At 34.0% G+C, this 26660-nt stretch overlaps 1 protein-coding gene and 1 long non-coding RNA gene across 3 annotated transcripts; both read right to left on the bottom strand.

The window, feature by feature from the left end:
* Positions 1-1478: 1478 nt before the first annotated feature.
* Positions 1479-3948, bottom strand: LOC132628059 (uncharacterized). 2 transcript variants are annotated; one of them, XR_009578027.1, is made up of 3 exons: positions 3774-3948; positions 3092-3239; positions 1479-2030 (listed from the first exon to the last, which is right to left on the bottom strand). XR_009578027.1 is itself a non-coding variant. In XM_060343759.1 (2 exons), exons 1-2 carry the CDS (start codon positions 3188-3190, stop codon positions 1761-1763), a joined length of 369 nt encoding a protein of 122 aa, XP_060199742.1. In that variant the 5' UTR covers positions 3191-3765; the 3' UTR covers positions 1479-1760. The 2 variants fall into 2 exon arrangements, 1 of the variants encoding a protein (XP_060199742.1); XM_060343759.1 differs by lacking the exon at positions 3774-3948 and having other exon boundaries at positions 3092-3765.
* Positions 3949-9478: 5530 nt separating this feature from the next.
* LOC132623686 (uncharacterized) lies at positions 9479-10763 on the bottom strand. The gene is made up of 2 exons (XR_009576332.1): positions 9991-10763; positions 9479-9836 (listed from the first exon to the last, which is right to left on the bottom strand). It is a non-coding gene; the product is annotated as an uncharacterized LOC132623686 (long non-coding RNA).
* Positions 10764-26660: the final 15897 nt, after the last annotated feature.

Genomic DNA, 26660 nt, shown 5'->3' with positions numbered 1-26660 from the left:
ACAAAATTGAAGTTTGATTAATATAAACAAATATAACTTCATCGGATAATACTCACACTAGTGAATTGAAAGAGACGTAAAAATTTGATTCGTCGTCATCACTAACATATTGCGTCATCATTACTAACAAACAGGGCGGGAACTCAATTATTCCTTGGAGACGTAGGGATATCTTGCTCCCCATGATTAGATCTCCAAGATGAAATAGTGACAACGACTTTTAAATATAAGAATATGAAATACTCAATTGAATATTAAACTAACTTAGAAAGCATATTAGTGGATATTTAAATTTTTTAACCATGTTTAGATATACTACTAGCAATATCTCACGGGCCGAACATATTTATCCACTTTAATTAGTCAGTCTTTAAGGTTTATATTTTGAAAATAACTTTTAAAAACATTCTAATTGTTATTATATATAGCAACATGTACAAAATATATTTTATGTACCATCACTTTAGTTATAATTAAAAAATGGAGTTTAAAAGTTAAAAACATATGATGGAATTAAGTCCTTGAGATGGAAAGAGTTGGACTTTTTTCTCATTGTCATGAAAATGAAAGTTATTCATCGATGTGAAAAAGAAAATTAGTAAGAATATGAGGGAAAAAAATTATTTTTATTCTAGATTTTTCCTTTTAAATTCTTTAATATCTTATATGTATACCGACAGGTTGATATCCATCTCTATTAACTAACTGTTCAGATCCAAACATAAGAACCATTGTTGTATATATTGGATTTTTTAAAAAGCAAAACTAATAAAATATTTTTATTAAATTAATTAAAAAATATATTGTAATTTTTTATATTAACAATTATAGATAAAAAGAATTGTTACAAAGAAATCAAAATTAGAAAGACACTACTAAAAAAACAGTGAAATTCGACCAAAATTTTTGACCACACGCGGTCGAAAAAGACCAATTTTCGACCAAAATTTCGACCGCAGGGCATGGTCGCTAACAGCTAGGGTGAAATTTTTTTCGACCTCACGTGGTCGAAAATTTTCGACCACACGCGGTCGAAATAAGTTTTCTACCTAAATTAAAAAAAAAAAAATCGACCACATGAGGTCGAAAAAGTTATTTTTATTTAAATATTATTTTTACGCAAATATTATTTAAAATTTTCGACCTCCTGTGGTCGAAATATGATAGAAATAAAAAAAATAAAAAAAATTCATAATTTCGACCGCATGAGGTCGAAATTCAAAATTGTGCCCAGATTTTCGACCTCGTGCGGTCGAAATTATGATTGCTGAGTACAATTTCGACCTCATGAGGTCGAAAATTATCAATATCTGGGTGACTATTCGACCTCATGAGGTCAAAAATCTGGAAAAAAAATTCCAAAATTCAGCTGCTTTTACAGCAACCCACCTGCCAATCACACTCATCAACCAAATCAACAATGCAATTCATCAACATGTCCAATTCATCAAAGTACTTCTACAATCATAAACTTCACATTCTAAAATCAAATTCAACCTCAAGTTTCAATTTAAAGTACTTCTAAATATCCTTAAAACTACATTCAAACACTTAAACATCGTAAAGTTAAACAACCATAAACTACTTTCTACATTCAAACACTTAAACATCGTAAAGTTAAACATCCATAAACTACTTCCTTAAATCTAATTCACATTCAAAAGTACATCTAATTCGAATTAAAACTATCATAAAACAAAATATACATATCCAAGAAAACATAGCAATATTACAATCCAAAAGTATACGAATCAAAAAAGTCAACGTTGGGTGTTAAAGACATGATCCGATTCCTCCTCACTATCCTTATCAACAAGAGCATGAACTACGTTGTCTTGTGACCTACGTCGTCTCTCAATCCATTGGTCTGTACCATCGGCGTTCTTCGCCTTCCTCGTGTGAGTAATCTTGAAGACTTCATCTTGAGGTACTTCTTGACCCCTCTCGAGCATTAACATCATCTTGAAGACAATAACTGCACCATTATCTGTTGTAAAGATTACTTGTTTGGGAAAGATATGGGATGGGAACTTTGTGGTATGCAAACGAAAGGAAAACAGAAGTCAGGCTTAAGAAGATTATTAAATTAAGAATAACCAAACAACAGACAAACAAAACAACCATTACGAAGGAAACCTTACAACACATTACAAACACAACACTTACAAAAACTTTTTTTTAAAAAAAGCTAAGTACTAATATTACAGTGCATGCTTCACATCATTATTTCCATCCAAATACAAGCTAAAGCAGCTCTAAGATCAAGTAGTAGCCCTGGCACTTTCTTTCCCTTGTTGGAATCTCTTAAAGCTTCAGAAAAACAACAACCCAAAAAAAACAGCACTGTTTGAAAAACAGCAGAAAAAAACAGCAGCAAAAAACATCAGAAAAACAGCAGCAAAAATGAGCAGAAAAACAGCAAAAAAGAGCAGAAAAACAGCAGCAAAAAAGAGCAGAAAAACGGTTGAAGATGTTCTTTATAAGACGAGCGTCATCCCCAATAATCAAGATATTCTTCAAGGCCTGACAGTCGAACAAAAAACATACTGCAGTACAAACAATTTGATATAAAATATAATCTCATCTGTGAAGGGTCATTTTTTATCAGCTGTTCTATTGCCTGAATTCATACTTAAAGCCTGGATTATCACAGACAGTCTATTAGTATTTTCAAATGGATACAAAGAAACATAAGGACATGAAGCAGCTTAATCCATTAAACGACTGTTATGCATTGACACATGGTTCAAAATAGAAAGCAGAACATTGTAGTTTTACAAACCTTCAGGACTCAAAATAGGAAACAGAATAGTGGAGTTTTACAAAACATCAAGAATTCTTTTCTTTTTCATTTGTGTAGAATTATCTAACTCCTTTAACTCAACATCCTTTTTTGCACGTCAAAAGAATCACGAGGTCAAAACTTTCAAACAACATGCCAGCGTTCATTAGAATGATCATTAGCATAAAATACTTTTGATGCTTCGTTGGCTAATACAAATGGCTCATTTGTTTTCAAAATTCGCTGCTGATTAACATTTTCGAATCCATATCCAACATCAATCAGATACCTAAAACTAAGAAGACATACCTTTATATGATCAGTGTTTCCGGAAATGCGAATCAAGAAAAAGCGACAAGGTCCCACTTCGCTTAAAGTTTGAAGCAAGAAGCGATACGCTCGCTTCATTGAAGAGCCAGATGGTCGCTTCTCCTCGCTTAATAACACCGACGGTGATCTTCGATATAATTAAGAATATCCAAGTTTGAGGCAAGATTCAAGAAACAATAGTCCAGCAATGCAGGGACACAGACCAAAAAATTGAGTCACTCACTTCAATAGTAGATAAAGCAAGATAAATTCAAGATAAAGAAGTCTTAAAATGTCCCATTTCCTACGCTACTAATAATTTGCCTGGTTGCTTTCCTTGTTGGGTAATGTAAATAGCTCATAGAGTAAAAACAAAATGCACATTCAATCAACTACATCTACCTGTGAGAGGTGATTTGAATCATCTAACTGTGTATCTCTATTTGAACCCATTTCATTTCCAAACAAGTAAATGGGTCAATTTCATATACCAGATTGAATCTTTTACCAAAAAGCAAACAAAGAAATATTATCTAAATCATCTAATACCTAAAACAAACATTGAACAATCAATAAAGTTAAAAAATCTTCTAATTAAACTACAACTATACAAAGTAATGCAACTAATAATGATAAAATGAGATTGAAAAACAAAAACCAAAAAAAAAAAAAAAGGACTAACCCAGCTCACTGTTCAGTCGGCGACGGCTGGTGGCTACTCCGGTGGTTTAACTGGACGGCGTCGCCTACTTGGAGAACGTCGGTGTTGGTGGGGTGGTGGGAATTTTGGGGAAGATGAGTTTAGAGAGGGTAAATGTTTTTGAAAGAGAAGAGAAAGTTTTGGGGGGAGATGAAATATTTTCATCGGCCTGGGTGTATTATTTATTGAACTTTTTCGACCGCATGTGGTCGAAAAAATTAAGCCAGATTTGACCAGATTTGAATTAATTTTTTCGACCTCATGCGGTCGAAATTTGATTTTTTAAATTTTTTAATTTTTTAATTAATTATTTTATATTTATATAATTTACTTTTGTCCAAAATGATTTTTTCATTTATTATTTGTACAAAAAAAAAATCGACCTCATGAGGTTGAAATCATATTTTCCCGTAAAAAAACGACCCCATGTGGTCAAAATCCTAAAGAAAATTAAAAAAAAAAATTAATTTGGAAATTTCGACCTCGTGTGGTCGATTTTTTTTCCACCAAAAAGTGAGGTCGAAATTATTTGGTCGAAAAATCCCCTTTTTTTAGTAGTGAGATATATGTAATATCGTAAATAACCAAATTTTAATTATGAAAATATAAATTAATACATTTTATAAATGTAAAGAAACAATAATTAGAGAATGCAAATAAGAGTAAAATAAGTAAAATATTGACAAAGAAGAAAAACGGGGATAAAAGTCACTCCCTCCCTTCACTTTTACTTGTCTGCACTAACATATCAAGAGAAAGAATTTTTTTTCTTCTTATTTTACCCTTCACATTAATTACTCATTTTCAAATCATTTTCTAAGGCTATTGAGACTATACAACAATAAATATAGATATTATGATTAAATAAATATACTTCATTTATTAATTCTTAGAGAACGTGAAAAGTCAAAAGTGGACAAGTAAAAGTGCACGGAGGGAATAAATATGTGTAGGAGAATTAAAATTGAAGTGCATACGTGTATACATGAGAAGAGATAAATACTCAGTACCATGACATATGTCCAACTGCGATTAAAAAATAGTTGGTTAGAGTGTACAATTTATATAACTTTTGGTACAAATTTATATTGCTATTGTTCGCCCTGTCTTCACATTTAAAGTATTGACAAAGAAGGAAAACGGGGATAAAAGTCACTCCCTCCGTTCACTTTTACTTGTCCATGTTAACATATCAAGAGAAAGAAATTTTTGTTCTTAAATTAATTTTACCTTTCACATTAATTACTTATTTTCAAATCATTTTCCAGGGCTATTGAGACTTACACCAATAAATATGAATATTATAGTAAAATATATACTCCCTCCATCCCATATTACTTGTCACTTTCCCTTTTGCACGCCCCTCAAGAAATTATAAATAAAAGATGTATTTTACTATCTTACCCCATCTCTCTTCAATAAATACATTCTAATCAAAATTGGCTATTTTCAAGAACATTTATTACCAAGGGTAAGATGGGAAAGATTTAATTAATTTTATCTTAGTTTTGTAAATGAACAAGTAAATTGGACATATATTTTTAGTAATGTGGCTAAGTAATATGGGACAGAAAAGGTAAGATGGGAAAGATTTAATTAATTTTATCTTGATTTTATAAATGAACAAGTAATTTGGACATATATTTTCAATAATGTGACCAAGTAATATGGGACGAATGGAGTACTTCATTTATTAATTCTTAAAGAACGTGAAAAGTCAAAAGAGAACAAGTAAAAGTACACTGAGGAAAATAAATATCTGTTGGAGAATTAAAATTGAGGTGCATACTTGTATACATGAGAATAGAATAAATATTCAGTACTATGACATATGTCTACGAGGGATAAAAAAGTAATAGTAATGTGGCGAAGTAATATGGGACGGATGTAGTACTTCATTTATTAATTGTTAAAGAACTTGAAAAGTAAAAAGTGAACAAGTAAAATAGCACGGAGGAAATAAATGTGTCAGAGAATTAAAATTGAAGTGTATACGTGAACATGAAAAGAGAATAAATATTCAATACCATAACATATGTCCACGTGGGATAAAAAATAGTTGGTTAAAGTGTATACTTTACATGGCAAATGAGGGAAATTTGTGAGTGTGGAAACTGTGAGTTTTGTGTGTGCGTAGAGGCGCTTTGGTGAAACACAAGTACACTATACGTGTTTATCAAAAAGCCACAGAAATTCAATGACCAATGAAATTTGGCCAAGTTTATGGTACAAGTGACACTGCTCCCGGTACAACTATAAATTGCAGTGTTCGTACCCTCTTGGCACTTATATATATTAGAAATTTCAGAAACGTGTCTGTTGATATTCCGGATATGTGTTATGCAAATGTAAGGAAACATACTTGAAAAGTCAACTGACTTAGAGCCTGTTTGGATTGGCTCATTTTAGGTGCTTTTAAGAACTTTTGTAGTGTTTGAATATAATAAAAAAGTATTTTTAAGCATTTGTTTTTAAGCCAAAATAACAAAAATAAATCAAAAATCATAAGCTAAAATTCCTAACTTATGACTTTTGGGTTATAAGTCAAAAGCCATAAGTCCATCCAAGGGGCTCTTAACAGTTGGTATTCTAATCAATTGAACATTAAGGCTAAACCAATTTATATGCATTTATCACTTTTGATTTATCTATTTCCGTAGATGGGTGGAACCAGTTTATATGTATTAAGATATTTGTTTCATTTGTTCTAATAATTGAACAAAAAGTATTATTTATTTGAACGAAAACAATTGTAAAATCCGTTTCAATTGAAAATTGAGAATAAACCAATTTGTCTCTATTTATTTGGACGGATGGATGGAACGAATATTTGGATTACAAAATTTGAATGGAAACACTTCTCATTCGTATAAGGCTTGTCATTTGAGTTTTCGGTCCTATATGTATCAAGCGAATGAGTGGAAACAAAGACGCAACAGGCCAAAAAATGGGAATGATATAAGATGAGATTAGTATGAATATTATCATCCACTCCAGCTAGGAAAATGCTTGACTTGTCCATATTGGCAACAATTCCAGTATTAGCACCAAAATGAGCTAGAGCCTCCTTCACTTTTGATGCAAAATTGACATCTCCTTTACAGAAGATCATTAAATCATCAGCAAAAACGATATGATTCAGTCTAAGAGACTTGCACATAGGATGAAACTTGTGACAAGCAACTCGTAGTCTTCAACACTCATGAAAGATATTCCATTACAAGAAAAAGAGTAGTGGGAATGTTGGATCCCCCTGTCTCAAGTCCCTCTTCCCCTTCAGAATAGCCATAACCTTCTCTATTTAGTTTAACAATGAATTTAGGAGATGAGACACATGCCCAGATGAAATTTATAAACTTGTCTGAAAAACCGAGTCTCACCAATGCTTCTTCCAAAAACTCCTAACTCACCATGTCATAAGCATTTCTAAGATCTATTTTTATTGAGCACCTTGAAGTTGTCTTCCTATTATAGGTCCTTTCATCGCAAATTAGAATGTTATGCACCATTGATTGCCATGAACAAAGGCAGCTTGACCATCAACAACGGTATGACTCACAACATCCTTCAATCTACTACAGATCATTTTTGTATGCATTTGTATATCACATTACAACATGCAATTGGTCTATATTGACTGGCTAGTTCTGGAACATCTACCTTAGGAATAAGGGCAATGTTTGTGGCATTCAACTGTCTGAGCAACTTCCTATTTTGAAAACAATCCAGTATTGCAACAGTTATATCACTACCAATTATCTCTCATGTATCCCTGAAGAATCCACTCCCATACCCATCAGGCCCTGGGCTTATAGTTTTGTCAATCTTAAACATGGTTGTCTTAACATCTCCATGAGTAAAAGATAATAACAACTTCAGCTGCTGGTCTGTGTCAACAATAACAACTTTAGCTGCTGGTCTATGTCAAGCACTGGACCATTCACCAGGGAAAACTCTTTTGCTTTCACTCTCGAACTAGCTTTCATAGCAAGTAGTTCCTTGTAATAATTGAAAAAACAATAGCTCTCTTTTGGATCAGTCCAATTACCTTGCCCATCCTTGATCTGTGTTGTTGCTTGCCTCAATCTTCTATGCTTAATCACTAAGAAAAAGTATTTAGCATTGTCATCGCCCAGTCTCAACCAGTCACCTTACTTTGTTGTTGGAGATACATTTCAGCTAGATAGAAAGACTATTTGAAACTTAAGTAGCTCTCCTTTTCATAATTCTGAAATTCCCGATTCAATGGTTACGTCAGCAACTACGGTTGGGCCAACTATAGAGTTGCCTTATCCTTATCTGCCTCCTTAACTATGTTTTTGAAGTGTTGAGACCTAAAGATCAACTTAGTTCTTCATATATACTTTATGCTTAAAAAAATTAATTCTTAGTTAACCAAACAAGAGACTTCAAACCTTAATTTTCATCAGTATATGGCACTATTCAACAAATTCTTCTTTTAGTATTCGTAATGAATGCATCAGATATTTTTAAGGCCCATAAAAAAATTATTCAGTTATGGAAAAATAAATTAGGAAAATAAACTAATTACATGAGAATTGATTAGTGCCAACTACTTTTTATTATCCATGACAAAAGATTTTAATTAAGTGAATCCAAATATTTTGTGCCAACTATTCTTTCTATTAAACCCATAAAAAGAGTAGGTTTTGATTTTTCTTTTTAAAAAAAGACGTAAAGTAAGGTGCATCAAAAATGTTATATTAGGGGATGAGATAAATACTTCAGAAACACATAAATTCTCGTATACTAATTATAACTAGTACAATTTCAAATAAAGTATGTTTCCAAAGACTTTTACCATTGATGGATTTTTTTTATTTTTTTTTTGGGGGGGTTTACTTGGAACTCACTTACACTTGGTCATTTTTAACAAAAGCAGGCATAATATTAACAAATTAAGGACTAAAACTTGGGATCCTGCCACATAGGACGATAAAACTTGGGATCCTCCATTAGGGTTTTGTGGTTAGGGTTTCGAGACTAGGGTTTTCAAATAGTAGTTTTGCGTGGTTAGAGCAGCAAATATGAGTGACTGGAATTATGTGATTATGCTCACAAGCCAACGGTCGTTACACATTCATGTTCTGGCAATTTCACGCCTTCTTCAGCGGTATCATTCTGTATGCATTTGAATTGCTTTTCCCCCTATTTGCCATTTTGGTTACTTGTGTTATACCAGTGAACTAACCCTAACTGGGTCGGTTAGTTAACAAAGGAGAAGTAACTTTGCATTTTTCAAATATAATGATTTCATTTCTTAGTATTTGGGTCCTCTGAATCCAGTTATTCTTTCCTTTAGTTATTCATTTTTCTCTGAAAATTGGTCTCTAAATGTTAACCCATTTGATATTTATTAGGAAATGTACGCAACTCGAGTTTCATTCCTTCAGTTCAGAAGGATGTTTAATGATGAACAACTTTTTTTTTTTTTTTTGCATGGCATGTGTCACGACCCAGCCCCGTGGGCCGCGACTGGTGCCCTACTTGGGCACCCAAACGGACATATAAACTAAATCATCATTTTTAAATAGAGTTGAGAACGAATATTATCTTGCGCGATTGCGCGTACAAAACATTATATCAGAATCAGAAGAGGCAGCGGAATATACATCGCCGAACATATGCACATATATCAAAAAGCCGGCAAGGCTATCAAATATGTCAAAAGCCGACAAGGCTGTCAAATGGCACAACGGCCCAAAACGCATATACAAATGCACGCCGACAAGGCTGCCACAAACATATACAAAATGCACGCCGACGAGGCTGCCATAACGAATAGAGTCATGCAAACACATCCGTACAGAAGTAGGCACACACACCCACAAATACGTCTACAGACCTCTAAACAGACAAACCGAATCATATGGCGGGACAGGGCCCCGCCGTGCCCCTGAACAAATACATATATACATAGCGAACGAATATATACCAAAATGTGTGCTCTGAAATGAGAAGAGCACTCCAAACAGCAGAAGAGGGTGTCCTAAATGGGTAGATCACCAAACTGTGCATCTGTACCTGCGGGCATGAAACGCAGCCCCCGAAGAAAGGGGGTCAGTACGAAATATGTACTGAGTATGCAAAGCAGAATATAAAGAAAGCAAATCTGAGACATAAACGAAATGGAAGTACCAAACATAAGTGCAAATCCAACATATCAAAATTTGCTTACTTTCAAAAATATGTAAGTAATGCATAGGGTACAGAAGAATATGGTCGCCCACCCGTCGATGGCGCCATAACACAGCATAACACCAGAAAGTTTCAAATCTCCGTATCCCCGTCACATATCACATCACAACATAACGCCATACACAGCATAACACCAAATATAGGTGGAACCCGACCCTCTTTTGCGAGTAGCTCGGTGAACCATAAACACAGCATAACTCCGGAGTATATCAAAATGCGCACGACAACAGAACCGGCCCGGGACTCGGCGAAAGGAATAACAGAATGCACGAGTAGAGTCGTGAGTAGTCATATGCATAAAATCATTATCATAAATTCAAACATAAGTAAAATGATCATATTTGAAATCGGAATAATAATCATACCAAATTCTTTCAAAGATTCTCTGAATTACATAAAGGAAAGTCGCGGGACCCACGGACGGGTATTTACCCAAGTCGGGCCCGCCTATGGAAAACATACGTATCATACATAATGCAAACTTTTATAAAAATATTGGAGCAATCCGAGCATTTATGTGAAATGTATGGCATTCAGAAATTTCGAAGTTCTTTAAAGTGAAACCTTTTTGCGCAAAGTTCGGAAAGCGATTAGTTCAAATACATAAAGGTTCATATTTCATCAAATCATACATAAGAGTGCCAAGGAACATATATAGATCATATCATGCTCGGATTTCGGATTTGGAATTTCCTTAAGGCTCTAATCTAGCCTATGTAAAACTAAGACATGCCAAAAAGAAGGGAGGTTGCTTTACATACCTCGTACGCACTCCAAGATGGCCAATCTAAAGTAAATTCCAATCTACGCCTCGGGCTCCCCAAGGTCTACAAATATGCCAACGAATATCCAATATTAAACATAGGCACTTAAGCCATTTATTCCAACTAACATTAAATTCTACAGAAAATTCGGCAGCATTTCCCCTGTAAATAGGCCATCTCGATAATTTAACTCGCTCAAAATCAACAACAACAACCACAATAACCAACCTAGCAACATCGATAATCAATTCGAAAGGCAAAATAATAATAGTAGCTCTCTTTTACACCATTCGACAACTTTCCAATTATTCAATTCAATGGCTTACTTTCAAGCCACAATATCGTTCGTACATTCGATTATTAACCCAAACTCATACTAACAACATTCGAGAACATTCTAAACAATTCACATAATTTTTCCAACAATCCACAATTTCTCCAAATTTTTGGCCGAAAACAGCCCCTACCCGTGAGCAGCCCACTGGGCACACTTCCGACTTTCAATTCATGTTTTGTATCACAATTCACAATATAACGATACCATTTTCATAAAATATACAAATTACATCAACGCACAATAACCCTCAAATCAGCCCGTACAATCTCAACATCAATCTTAAGTCATTAAATGCTCAATTCCAAACTAGAATTCGTAACGACGACACGAAAGCGCTTAAGCGATAATAATGCGATATTCGGCATAATCTATGACTCACATTCGTTCACACTACACATATTCATATGTTAATGGTTCTCATATATAAGGATTGCATTAAATGCACAAAGTTCTCCAAATCAGTCCGCAACACTTACTATATCAATTCGGGACATTTAACTCTCATTTCCAACATACAAATCATCACAACAACCATTACGACGCTAAGCGATATTAATTCATTCTTTGCTACCATTTGGAGGCTATATACACGGCTACACTACACATATACATGTATCGATGATTTTTATTCTCTTCTCCACTGTACGACAATCAATATGCTACAAGCAATTAATTCATCAACCCAATACCACACCACACACATATACTTCACACGGTCAACACACCCAACACAGGACCCAACTTCAACATTTCATATTTCATGATTTTTATCCATTTTAGCATACTACAATATGCATACAACATTTATAACTCCAAAAACAAGATTAGAACTCACCTTTATTCTCCAATCCACCAATAGGCTAGGGTTTGCAAATGGGCAAAATGAGTGGTTGAATGACCCAAACAATACTTCCACGCTACTTAGGGACCTCCAAATAGTGGGTTTATACCAAAGAAATAATTTTAGAGAGGCAAAAATGGGACTTGATTTTTCTTGGTTGTGGCCGAGAACCATGGGGGAGTGGAGGCTCTCCAAGTCTTGTTATTTTTCTTTAAGTGTAGAAGTGGGAAATGAGAAAGATGACTTAGTCTTCTTTTTTTTAAGTATCCACAAATATCTCCCTTTGTTTATGGCCCACACATGTGTTGGACCAATTAAAATTGGCCACACAATGTGTGGGACCATTTCAAGTCCACACGGCCACCATGGCTTTTGGTGCAAGATTTTTAAATTCCAATTTTATGAATTGTGGTCCCAATTTTTCCTAAGTGTCCAATGCCCTCAATTTCATATTCAACTTATGTCTCAAAATAAAATCAAATGGTCAAAAGTCCCGACTTCAAATCCCGGAATAGTCTTGGCCCTTAATTGTCATAGTTAATCCGGGTTGTCCCAATGTATAAAAATACGGGACGTAACAGCATGCCTCTACTAATATCTTAACGTCATACTCGTGGTTGGTTTGTGTATTTCTTTGCATCTTATTTAGATACTCCTATATATGGGAGAATTACAACACTTTGAGTTGTTCCGTCCTAAAGTGAATTGATTTGATTGAGTATCCTTTACTTTGAGCCGTATTTGACATATTCCCTATTTGATTGAGTATCCTTTACTTTTAGCCATATTTGAGTTCTTCATATTCCCTATTTGATTGAGTATCCTTTACTTTTAGCCATATTTGAGTTCTTCATATTCCCTCGTTATCTTGACAGGTGAAAAACAGGATTCTCTCTTCATCGCAACCAATCGACATGAATATTTTGTCCTTTAGTTGGACACTGATGCATGTGGACTTATTGCAAGGTCAGCCCATATCTTTTGTAGTCGCTCAACTTAATTTCCTTCCCAAACTTTTTCTTTGATTGATAATCTCTTCTCTAACTCAAAAGGGATATATCTCAGATCAAACAGGGCATCCCACTGATAAGGGTCAGGTATTCTTTTTTCCCAAATGCCCTTAAATATTGTATTGTAATTTAGAGGAACAAACTCATTAATCTGAAGCCTACCACGCTTTGCAAGCCTGACTTTTCTAAATTAGATAGAATGAGTTTGAAATAAAAAATAAAATAAAAAGAAAAATGAATGCTTAGTCAACTTTATTGTAGTTGTTAAAGGTCGGGCTGGGCCAGTCAATCCCATTTTTTAACCCCTCCAATCTTGGGGTCGGATCGGTCACGAGCCATAGTTGGACTGCTTGATGACTAGGGTTTTGGGGGTTATTTTTTGCCCAGATCCGATCAAAATTAATGGGCCAAACACAATTTGCTACTCCCCAGAAGTACTTTGGGAAAAAAATATTTGATTATATTTAAAGCACTTGGAACAAAAAAGAATTTTTATCACTAGGCAAAAACCTTATGATTAACTAAGGATGCAATTCTATAGCTATTTAGGTATTTATTGCTACGGAACACAATCAATATCCAAAATATTCATTATGAACAAATTTGAGGATTCTAAAAAAAATAGGAAGAAAACGTCTAAATTATATATCTATTTAAAGAATTTCGTGATCTTTTGTAGGTGTGATAGTATTTACTATGTCATAACTAGATCTATTATTTAAAATATTTTACTATCTTTGATATGCATAGTAAACAATAATACAATGTTAGATAAATAAAACATAAAATAAAGAACAAACGTGTAATGTATATTATTTGTACTAATTAGATATGTATGGAAATTCAAAGAGTAGATTATTTTGCATAAGCTCAAAATTTAAACACACAACAACAATACGTTTATAGTAAAGATCACTGATACACTCAAATTACACCTATTAAATAGCGTAAAGCGGACGATGTCAAACATAATAAGTCAACTAGGTGGAGTCGAATCCCATAGAGATTATGGCGTGAAAAGGTTACTAACGTAGTGAATGACTTGACTTTCAGTCTTTGTTTGTATTCCGGTAAGGTTGTAAAAGAGTTTGTATTTTCTACTACCTATGCTGATTTGATTGTGATTGATTGGAATAAGTGCACTTATTACTCTATGACTATGAGACTTGCTGCTGGACTGAAACCTTGCGCTTGCGTGATAGTACTTTCAGAAGTTAGTTAGGATAGTTAGGTTATTTCTCTGTATTTTTTGTGTTGTAACTCAGTCCTTTCCTAGTTTAGTTATTGTCGAATTCAGCCCTGTTGTTAATGCTAAAAATATCCTCTGGAAATGCCAGATGTCACAATTATGGATCCCTATGTAACTAGAATGATAGAGAATCATACTATTTATTCTCTTGTATTCGGTTGTTTCCTTATGAATGAACAAGTATCAGCTTTTTCTTCCTAAATTCTATCTCTTCTCCTCTCTTATTTTTCTCATTTCAAAGATCTTTTCTTTTCTCTAAATCAGAATATACCTAAAGTGTTGTAGCAGTTTGTTTATTCCCTTTTTTTTTTTTTTTTTTTTTTCAAATAAATAAGTTTTGGAGAGGAGGGGGTTTCACCCCACCAAAGGGATTTACCTTATCTTTGACTGGCAGGATACCAATGATGCCTGATTTGTCAAAGCATATGAGGTTCCCTTAGAGGAAGGCCTTAATATTGAACAAAGAGAGTTTTGAACTCGACTGATCTTACTGATGGAGCTTATTTGTTGATAGCACTATCTCAGCCATTGGGTGGTGTATTGATTTTTGAAGAAAATTTTGCTCATTACTGTCCAATTTTTTTTTTTTGGGGAAATGGGGAAGGGGATTACAATGTGGGGATTTTAACCCTCGCCAACAAGGTGAAAGTTCAGGTAGTGAACCAACTGAGCTACTAAGTCCCTACTTTTACTATCCAATTAGAAGTGACTTACAAGTATAATTAACTAATTTTCTTTGTATTCTTATACAACAACCACTTAAAACCTGTATTAAATATAATAGTAGAGTGTTAGATCAATAAAACATAAATGTGTGTTGTATTATTATTTTTTTGTCTTAATTAATTATGCTTCAGAATTACTAATAGAGAACCTTTTCAAGTTTGGTATTGTGGGCAAACGATATATGTTTGAGAATTCAATTTTTTTTTAAAATAAATTCAAAAAGTAAGTTATTTTGTATATGCTCAAGTTTAAATTTATCAAAGGGGTCCGGTTGGGCCAACCTGATCGGCCCCCTAAAAGTGAGCCCCCACCAATTTCGAGTTGGGTCGGAAGGAATATTATTTGACACCGTTTGGATGATATTCAATGAAAACTGTAAATCAACATGAAATAAAGAAGAGGAAATGAAAAGCCCTTATAATTTGATTTACTTAATGCTACACCAAGTGAAGAGAATTTGGTACGTTGCCACATAGTCCAAGAAGAAAATGCGACGCTTGATGTGTCCAAATTACCAATATATAAAAACCAATTAACAGTGATGAGAAATGATGTATTAGCGATCAATCGAGTAGAAAATGTCAAATCGATTGCCCCTTTCTTGGCTCCTAGAAATGGGGTCATGACACTATCGTAACAAGAGTTGTAAATTGTAACGCCACTGTGTCCCTTGACATCGACGAACTAAGGAGCGAATTGATGAATACAAATCCATTTGTTGGAAGTGATGTTGTAAATGGTGGAGATTTGGTTATGTTATATGTGAAAAAATGGTGCCTAATTATTCTCATTAAGCGCATGATAAATTCTGTTTATGGAGTCACCTATCCTCTTCTTAATTTCCTGGGAGACAAAAGTGTCACTTTTGTGGGTTATAGAGAAAGAGAAATATCATTTACATATACTAATTCTGAAGATTATACGAAAATATTAGTAATAGGTGAGAGATTAATCGTGGATTTTGGTTATTTTGATGCTATTATCCGTAAGAAGTAATCGATATTAATAGAACGATTATTCATGGTTCAATGCATCCCAACTGGCAATACTCTACGATTCTATCGGAGGAGGAGGTGAAATTCGCAATGTATAAAGTTCGTTCGTGCTATCAAATTGCAAGCAAATTTACTGAAGCGATTGGGAAAATATGCTTTGGAAATTACGTACCATGGTTCTGCATTTGGTAGACATGCTCCTATGTTATCTCTAAAACTATTTTTGAATCCAATTAGAAGAGTGTGTATGCGCTACAGAATGTTCTAGATGGATTTCATTTTATGGACGATATATATGAGACAAAATAAATTTACTAACAATGCTCGTTCATACATTTTGAGACAATATTAGTCTAAAATTTGCAAGTGATCTTTTCATTGATAATAAAACTGATGTCGATTACAGGTCTGTCAATTTCACCTGCATATGAAATTTGATGCGGGCCATAAGTTCAAAAGATGCTTATTTTTAAAATTTATATGAAACACGGGTCTAAGAAAATTTGACCAACTTTTTTTTTCTTTCTTTGATATGTTTTTTTTCCCTCCCCCTAGGAGCTCCCCCTTTGCCCCCTTGGTGTCGAACCCACAACCTTCTGGTTTGATATGTTAGATATAGTTATAAGAAATAAAAAAAATACTTAATTGTTCTTAAAAAATAATCTGTATATAAGTCTAAATAAAGTTTCTGAATCTATAAAACACTTAGTAAAAGCAGATTACACAATCTGTAAAAACTAAAAACCAGTAAATTACAGAAAATGGACAAATGAACAGAAACAGTGTTAAAAAAAAAATATATTCAGAACATAATCGAGCCCACTTAGTTCAAAGTGTGTCCTTAAGGAAATTATTCCCCTCACAGTACTCGAGGTTGATGGAATATCCCCTCCCAGGATAGAACGATTATCTTACCAAAATAGTAGTACTCCAAATTCTGGTAGCGGCGAACCACTCAATGGCAGTATATCACACAGAAAAGAAAACTTGTAAGAAGAGTAGAAGAATAGAGGATTTCAGAAAAATTCGTAAGTAATAATCTGAATATTAACTGGAATTTATAGCCATTAACGCACTGGTTGGGAAAAGGTTTGCACCTTTTCAGAAAGGGTTGCAACCTTTCAGAAAATGTACGTTTTAAAAAAAAAACGGAGGGAAATTTAAATTAATCCGGGGAGAAACGGGTCGCCGGTCAGACACGCGGATCCGGGTCACTAACGGGTCAGAATCTGGAAATAATTAATTAATAAATAATTAAATTAAAATTTAAAAGAATTTTTGGTCCAAAAAGATTATCAATCAATCAGATCATTTGGCCAAAGCCAAAGCCAAAGCCGAGCGAGCGACGACGACGGCGCGTGGGGTCCTTTCCCCCTCAACCCTTTTAGCAACTAGAGAAGGTGTAATGTAATATGTACACCTCTCTTTTTCTCTCTTTTTCCTATGTGGGACAGATGCTTTAACCAAAGCACAAGGAACCTTTTACATTTCCCAAAGCAAAAAGGGACCTTTTATATTCCCTTCACTTTTCATCCCATCATTTCCCATTCACCAATATCAAAAAACCCAACATTAATTACTAAACAAATTATTAGAAAATTAAAGGGGAAAAAAAACCAATTTTTTATACTACGCATCATGGTCTATGACCCAGTGCTTAACCTATATCTTAAATCTTAATCCAATCCATCTCATATCAAGTAATTGACCCACCTATTTTGGTGATTCAGCTCGTTTAGCCCACTTAAATCTAGGCCAAAGGTGCCGACCTTGACCTTCTCAATCGGCCTACGTATATGGTTATACAGCTTGACGAGGTATTTTTTTATCTTGATTCGAGAACAAGCTTTGTTTTCTTTGAAATGTTTTCTTGTAGGTACGCAGAATAAAATAAATAATTTGAATCAAGTGCACACTACATTGCTAACCGTTGTGTCGGGGTCAATTTTGTGTATACCTTGATTATTTTATTTAATTACTATCTACTACAAACATAAGTATGGAGTGACTAAGCTTATCAAAAAGTTGACATGAGGATGACTGTGTTTCTAGCTATGAATGTTTGATATAAGCAAGAATTTAAATTTTGTACTGCATGATCATTATAGCAGTATTCTTATAGAACCAAAATGCACAAACAAGTTGCAGTCCGAAATCCATGGTGCAACGTTAGTAGTGTAAAGTCTCAAGCTTTATCTGGTGCAACATTGGTGGTAGTGGAAAGTCTTAAGCTTTCTCTGGCGCAACATTGGTCATGGAACATTGGTAGTCTTAGCCGGGTGGACGTTTACATTTTCCAATAAGCTCGGCTTTTCACTATTCACACACACCAAGAACAACAAGCTTTTCTCTTTAAAGAAAAATGAATTTGTTTCTTCCCACTGTTTTGCCTCTCGGATTCGTCATATTAGGCATGCTTGCCGGTATTTGTCCCGAGTGCATCCCCGAATGAATGCAGTTATGAAATTTATATATTTGATGATGTGGCCATGGAAGGAGGAGTGGCGTATTGCTATCATTTCCATGACGGTACTCGAACAACAAAGCGAATTACCTCTTCATTGATGACAACATCGGCTTGTGGTGCTCTCTTCTATGTGATGTACAAGGTTAGAACCAAAGTGCGGAGAAAAAGCCCGAACATCATAGAAAGTCATGATATAAACGAGACTCGAATTTATAGGTTTTTGCGGCAGTTGAAGCTATACATCTCCTTGATTTCTGTAGATAGTTGCTTCTATACTACAGATCATAATTCGCGTTGCGGAGATAGCGCTAAGGTTTAGGTTGCCAACGGGACAATATCCATTCATTGACCGGTTGCTGTCTTCCCTGTGTTGCTTGCATTTATTGCTTGGGCAGGAAGAGTTGCAAAAAAAGCATCAAAAGAAGTATCTTGCATAAATTGCATGATGTTAGGAGAAACGGTGAGAGCCATCAATCCTATACCTATGCCGACATCACCTCCATTGGATATGTTATCTAGCCAGGTATGTACTTGTATTTTAAATTACTATATCTTATTTTAATGAGAATTACATAATTTGATGATAATTTTCGTTTTTATTTCATCGATCTTTGTTAGGCTATGAATGGTAGTTGATTGGAAGTCTTTAGAAGTCCATCCCAAAAGGGGCATGTCCTTGGAATTAGATGTAGAACATGATCAAGTTTTGAAAAATACCTATTAACACATTTGAGGATTTTGAAAAAACAAAATAATAGGAAGAAAATGTAGAATATATATCTATTTAAAGATTTTTTGTAGGTGTGATAATCTTTAAAATATTTCATTAGCTTTGATATATTGTTATATGATATTAGTAGAATGTTATATAAATAAAACATTAACTAAAGAATTATTGTGTGATGTATCTTATTTCTACTAGTTAATTATGTTTGAAAATTCAAAGAGTAGGCTATTTTGCAAAAGCCCAAGATTTAATCACAACAATACGTTTACATTAAAGATCACCATTTTGCTCCAGCAACAAGTTAAAGATCACCGTCGGTTTCTTCTTCGCTAACCACTTCATTCCCTGACCCATATAGCCAAGCTAAAAGATAAACTAAATCAAAATTAGATTGAATGAGTTGGAAATTTTAAAAAAGATGAATACTTAAGTCGATTTTAATTATAGTTGTTAAGGGGTCGGGCTGAACGGTGTACCAGTCGCATTATTTTCGAGCCCCTTCGATCCTTGGGTTGGATCGGTCACGAGACATAATCAGGCTGCTTAAAGAGCCGAGGTTTTGGGGGTTATTTCTTGCCCAGATCAGATTGGACTTAATGGACCGAGCCGGGCTAGTTAATATTATTTTTTGGTGAAATATTTGAATTGCCTCTTTAGCTTGTCCGCAACGACCAGTTAAACACTTTAACTTCCAATCAACCAACTAGACACTTCTAGTCCTAAATATTGTGCCTCAAGAACTCAACTCCAACAGGCTTTATGCGTGAACTACACACGCGCTGGCGCGTTTCAATGAGCCAATAATTTGGCTACAAGTCTTCCATGTCTAAAATGTCAAAACTGAATTTTAAAAAAAAACACCTCCAATTATATGTAAAAAATAAAAATAAAACAAGACGAAATAAACACAAAAATTACCTTCTTGCTCTCACAACCCTTCACCTCTTCGTGTTCCCCCTTCTGCTTTCCCCTCATTTTTCTTCTCCTAATCTCCTCTCATTCTCTATTTTTCCCCTTTTATTTTTAACTATATAGCAGTACTCTTTTCCGTACCTAGGTTTTTCTTCTTTATCTATACACTATTGGTGTGGTTTTTCAATTAGGAGATTGCAGAAGAAATTTTCCGATCGAAAGCTGATTATGATCATTTGTCTACTAGTGTTAAAATCGGCTATGAATATTCGATATAAGCAAGAATTTAAATTTTGTTACATCATAAAAATTTCTAGGAGCAGTGTTAGCTTTAGTTCGCGTAGAAGATTTGTACATGATCATCATAGCAATATTCTTGTCGGACCAAAATGCCCAAACAAGTTGTAGTCCAAAATCCATGGCCTGGAAAATCATATAAACATTTATATTAATGTCACCAATTAGTTAGAAAAAACATAGTGGTAAACATGAAACAAAACAGTAAGAAATCACTAGCGAGGACTCTGCGCGGACCCGATATGGATCAAAAGAATAAGCCCCCTAACGAAATTGTGATAATAATGAGCATGACGTATTAACAGTACACATATTGGTAATGGTCCTCTGTAAGAACAATGCATATTACCGCCACGCCAGCAACTCAACTAGTAAAGTGAAACATAACCCTATAAACATAAGGGTATCCCAACAGGGATTCATATACTCTTCTGCTTTGCGAACACAACATTCAATGTCTTCATATTCCTATTCTTCCCTCTGCTCCACCATATTATGGGATCTGAAATCTCAAGCATTGCAGCACCATCCTTATATATATATATAAGGAAAATTAAAGGACTTGTAGGGTGTGTTCGGTATGGAGGAAAATATTTTTCACAGAAAATAAGTGAATTTCTACTTATTTTCTCATGTTCGATTGGGTAGTGGAAAATAAGTGAATTTCTTACTTATTTTCTCATGTTCGGTTGGTTGGTAAAAAACATTTTTCGGAAAATACCCACCCAAGCCCCACCAATTCCACCACCCCACGCCACCCCCACTAATTACCCCTGAATTTCACTGTGTGATAGTATTTACGGAAAAGGGCCAAATATCCCCTGGACGCGAGAGTAGCTACAGCCTACGAGTAGCCAAGTTTCATAACCTTAGACTTGAAACAAAACAGTAAAAGATGACTGCGCTTGCGGCCTAACTTGTTTGGTGGGAAAAATACGTTTCCATGCTGCAGCTAACCAGAGGAATTTACAGAAACCCATTACGCGGAGGCGGCAATAGGTAAGGCCCCAAACATGAAAAAGAGAGCAAGACTCAACAGGATATAAGAGGACTTGTCCTTTGGATGCCTCACACGCTCTTGTATAAATAGAACTGTAAAGCCAGCAGCTATTAAAATGAGAATTAATGATATACATATAAGGATCTCCGCACAGGGATCCCAATCCTCTTCTGGTTTGCAAACACAACATGATTCAATGTCTTCTAATTCCCTATGCTCCGCCATATATATTATGGAATCTCAACTACTAACTCCGTTCATATATATATATATATATATATATATATACACAAAGGAAAATTATCCTAGTTCTAGTTCAACTCGGAAGCAGAAAAGAAAAGGGACTCCTTGTCCTACTTGGGCTGCAACTGCAAATTTCCAGAACAGATATGAATGAGATTTCATATATTAAATAAAAATAAAAAATAAAAACAAGAAATAGTCGGCTAGTAGTATTATTAATAACATAATAATAATTCAAGAGTTTCATTAAATGTGTATGAAAGTTGGGCAGGTAAAAGACGGTTGAAGTCTAAATATTAGCTAGGCGTACGGCTTACTCGCTCCCCATTTTTATTTGGAAGGTTTGATTTGGCGCAACTCTTAAAAAATAATTAATAAAATGATAGGTTTACTATATTACCCTTTGAATATAATAAATTTAATGTTTTGAAAAATGATTATAATTAATATTAAGGGTAAATTAGAAACTAAGTAACAAATCATGTCTTGGTTTTCCAAATTGGACAAATCTAAGTGAACATCTATTTTTAGCAGTGTTTAAAAAGGCAGGGGCGTAAGGCGGGGCGTTTTACATATGCCTCAGTGAGGCGTAAGCCCCGAGGCACGGGGCGTAAGCCTCATGGGTATTTAATTTTTTGTATTTCATAAAATAATATAATTATAATAAATATTTTTAAATAGGTAAAATTACATAAAAAAATAAAAGAAAAGTATATATATATATATATATATGTAACCTTACAAGTATAAACAATACAATGAAATAAAAGCTATTATGAAATGCAAATCAACTCTAACATCTTAACTTTCAAACAATGAAAAAATCACAATTTGTTAAAACAATATTACTATCATACTATTCATTGTATCTCCCTATAAACAACTTTATCAGTATTATAATTGAAACGTAACTCCTTCATGAATAAAAATAAAATTACTTTCAAATAGAGAAATAATAAAATATGATAATTTTGATACATAGGACAAAAGACCAATGACAAGTGAAAATTCACAATTCGGTTTTGTATTCTTAAAAGAAATATTAAGTGATATTCACCCTCACGATGTTCTCATATAGTAAATATGCAATACTACGACTTGTTATTTGAGTTATACCCAATCTTCTTATTTCGGTAAATGAAAAATTATTAAGTATCAATCATTTGTTAAAGAATTATGAGGGTCAACGGTTTTAATTAAGGAATTTAACATATAATTGTGGAAGAACTGTTAGGCGAGCCCCGAGCGTTGGGCGTTAGGCTTGTTTAGGGCGTACAATCGGGCGCTTAGGGCGTAAGCCTCGCAGGAATTAAGCCCCGCACGTGAGCCCTGGGGCATTTTGCTAGTGCCCCGCCCCGAGGCGAGTCCCAGAACTGCCTTTCAAAACACTGATTTTTAGTAAAATGGACAATGTACAAGTAAAAATGGACAGAGGAAGTAGTAATTACTTTCGATTTTGGAGAAATTATTATTACTCCCTCCGTCTCAACTCTCAATTATCGTTGTGATTTCTAAAAATAGTTATTTCAAATTATTGTCATTTTAGAAATTCAAGACAAAATTAATTATTTTTTCTTATTTTGTTCCGAGTAGTAATTGTTTTTTAAGACTACAAACACTTTAATAGAGTAAATATTTAATGAAGAGAGATTAATGAGGGTAAAATATTCAATTAATGTTTTTTTCAAAGGTCCGTAAAAGAGAAACACGAATGGCAATATGAGACGGAGGGAGTAGTGACCTATTTATTGAATTCGAAATTGAAGATGATCCTCTCAGTTATTCAATGTGTTTGCTGGAATATTTCCTTGTACTTTCTAGTCTCAGCTTATGGGCAAACGAATTTTATTTACTTTTAAAGTAACACTAACAACATATCTGTAAAATTAGGCATTTGCCTTTTGTTGTGTTGCTTAATTCGACGAAATTGTAATGTGGGTTGTCGAAAATTGGTTCTAATTTCGAATATCCACGAGAATATTCTTGTTTGGGCTAACGTTGTTTGCAGGTTGGGCTCGATCATAAGGCCAGTAAAACATTTTTTTTTAAAATGTTATACTGAGATTATAATGGGTATGTTATTGTTCTTCTATGTATTAAATTCTAATACCCCACTTTTACTATTCTTATTAGTAAATATTCTAATTCCGTACTGTTTCAATATGTTTTTTCTTGCACTGAGGGTCTATGGGAAACAACCTATCTACCTCCCAAGATAGGGTAAAGTCTGCGTAAACACTATCTTTCCCAAACCAACTTGTGGAATTACACTGGGTATGTTGTTGTAAATATTCTAATTCCAAAAAGAGATTATTTTTTTTCTTTTCAAAAGGATGAATTAAATCCCAAAAAGGAGCCTTTGATAGCTATATTATCAATTGAAAAGGATGTGTTAGAACAAACAGATTATAAAACAGCAATTCATGACTTCACAAAAAAAAAAAAACTAGAAAAGTAGACTTTAAATAAAAATATACAAGACGACCTTTCATTTCTTTAAAAAAGATTTAGGACTTCTCTGTGAAGTTTGACGTTAGGCCCCCGATCTTGTTAAGCTGCCCCCGGTTGTTTGCCACACAACTGGAAAAAAGAACCAAACAAGTTTTATAGGACGAACGATAAAGCCATAAAGGGAAAGTATCTAAATGTGCCTATATAATATCATAAATTACCCAAGTGATAAGTTAAATTAAGATACACATTTATCAACTAACTGCGATTAAGTAACAAAGTTAATCCATATGATACGACACATGCCAGCGATGGTTTAGTGAGGGCACAAGTGTGCCGATCGAGAAATTTAACGAACGCCTTCTCAATCAGCAAATTATATGGGTTTTGATCAGCAAGGCGAGGTATTTATTATCTTGATTATACTTGTTGGGTTTGTGTAGTGTGAATGAGAAATTCAATGACTTTCCCGAGGAGGCACTAAGAGCAAAGGATGTGACTTTTCTGTAAAGTCACCACACCTTTTCATAACACCCATTCGTTGGATATATAAGTTGAAATTCTGCTTCAGATTTTTAATTCATTGAAACATAAAAAACTACTGAAAAATAACAGATTTTTATATCTCCTCTCACTCTTGCATTCTGCATTTTTTTTCAAAAGCAAAACGTAAGTGTTCAATGCGATTTGCTGCCGCCATTTGAGTTCGCTGAAGTTCTGCAATTTGCATTGTCTCTATTGCAGAATAGTTTTTCGTTCTATCTTGAGAGGAATTAATCCATTAACCTTGGCAACTGTGAGGAGATTAGATTTCTTAAGGACACACAAGAAACTTGTGGGCTCGGAAATTTTTGTTTCATCTACCTTCTGTTCTTAACATTGTTTCTGGTTCTTTTTGTTGTTTAAACAGAAACTAGTTCTGCTAAAATATTGGTTTGAACACTTAGAGATAACAATACTGTATTCCAGAAAATGACTCTTTCATTCACTTGATTATTATCTCTCATGATTTTTGCTTACATTATTGCCCGCAAGGTCAATACCCTTGTATACAAGCTGCAAATCCTCCTCGTCTTTATTTTATCTACACATTCTTAGGAATTTAATGGACCTTTTAATTAATTTCTCCTCAATACTATGAATGTTTGATACAGAAAAATTTTATTTGACACATAATACTTAAGAATTATGAGCCAACTACATATTTGAAGGAGCACTTATAGCTTTATATTTGAAGGAGCACTTATAGCTTTAGTTCTCCTAGAGAATTTGTACATGATCATCCTAGCAATCTTATAGAACCAGAAAGTACTAACAAGTTGCAGTCCGAAAGACATGGCCTGTGAAATCATGTATAAACATTAAGTCACCAATTTGTTGTTTTAAAATAAGATTTGTCAAAGTAAAACAATTGTGTATTGGCATATAATTAAATATTTGAAGTTACCTTAATGAGGATAGGATTATCAGTAGAAAGAGTGACATAGGTTACGTACGGGGCCCCTATCATCCTAGCACTGCTAAAAATTACAGCAAATAAAACCTGCAAAAGAGATCAACCCTAAATTAACAACTTAAAACTCTGTGTCCACTAAACTGATACATCATATAAAATGTAACCGAAGAAATATAGTAAAAAACTTTAAATTTGAAAGAAATAAATTAGAATATGAGAAACCAACATCAGCTGCAAGATTAATGTCAGTATTTATGTATCCAAGCTCTTTAAGAATCTCCCTCAAGTGTAGGAATGGACTGGAAATCTCTGCAACCACAATGCTGCTATCAGTATTGAACCACACTGCATATCACAAACATTTCTTAGGTACATGTAAGAATTTAATTTATATATACTGTCAGTCTAAAATTTACATTTTACACTATCAATTTATTTAACATGTTATGATATGGTAATTGGATATTTCATATTGTTAATTCCACTTTTTATAAATAAGTTTACCTGTAACTAACTATCCTAACATGTTAATGTATGTGACCCTATTACTTTTTCAGTTTGCTCTAAAGAGAATGATTCTCTAAATTTAACTTAAACTTCTTATTCTATGCTCGATCATAAGCTTTTGGGGCGGCACAAATATTATATATATGACAAGTTTAAGAACATAAGTTTCAACAGTCTTATAACCAAACATACATTATGACATATTTAAGTAGAATAGCATTCACTGGCCACTTTTCAGTCTTGTAATTGAAAAATAGTCATTGTCATGAAATTTCAAATTCCACTGATGAAACTCGATGACAATATTGTAAAGTTTCAACTGTAGAATTGAAAATGATAAGCTAAAAAGTAATTGTTTTTAATACGATAAATTTTAAAAGTCTTCATTTTTTATTTTATATATAGTTAAACAGGGTCACATAAACTTATAACGCATACATAAATAAGAGGATCTTACTTACCCGCTCATAGGCAAGCCCAGCTCCAAGTCCAACACCACTCACCCAATGATGAATCGAGTTATCAATCTTCACTTCCTTGTCAAAAAGATAACATACAATATCATATATAAGATATGCCATTGTTATTGCCATTGCCCTCATCTGTAATTAATTTTTTCAAGCATCGCGATTAGAACAGAACACCTGTTGACCATATTCTTGACAAAA

This window comes from Lycium barbarum, chromosome 2 (genome assembly GCF_019175385.1).
Source record: "Lycium barbarum isolate Lr01 chromosome 2, ASM1917538v2, whole genome shotgun sequence".
NCBI classification, from domain to species: Eukaryota; Viridiplantae; Streptophyta; class Magnoliopsida; order Solanales; family Solanaceae; genus Lycium; species Lycium barbarum.
This window is presented reverse-complemented; position numbering and strand designations above follow the sequence as displayed.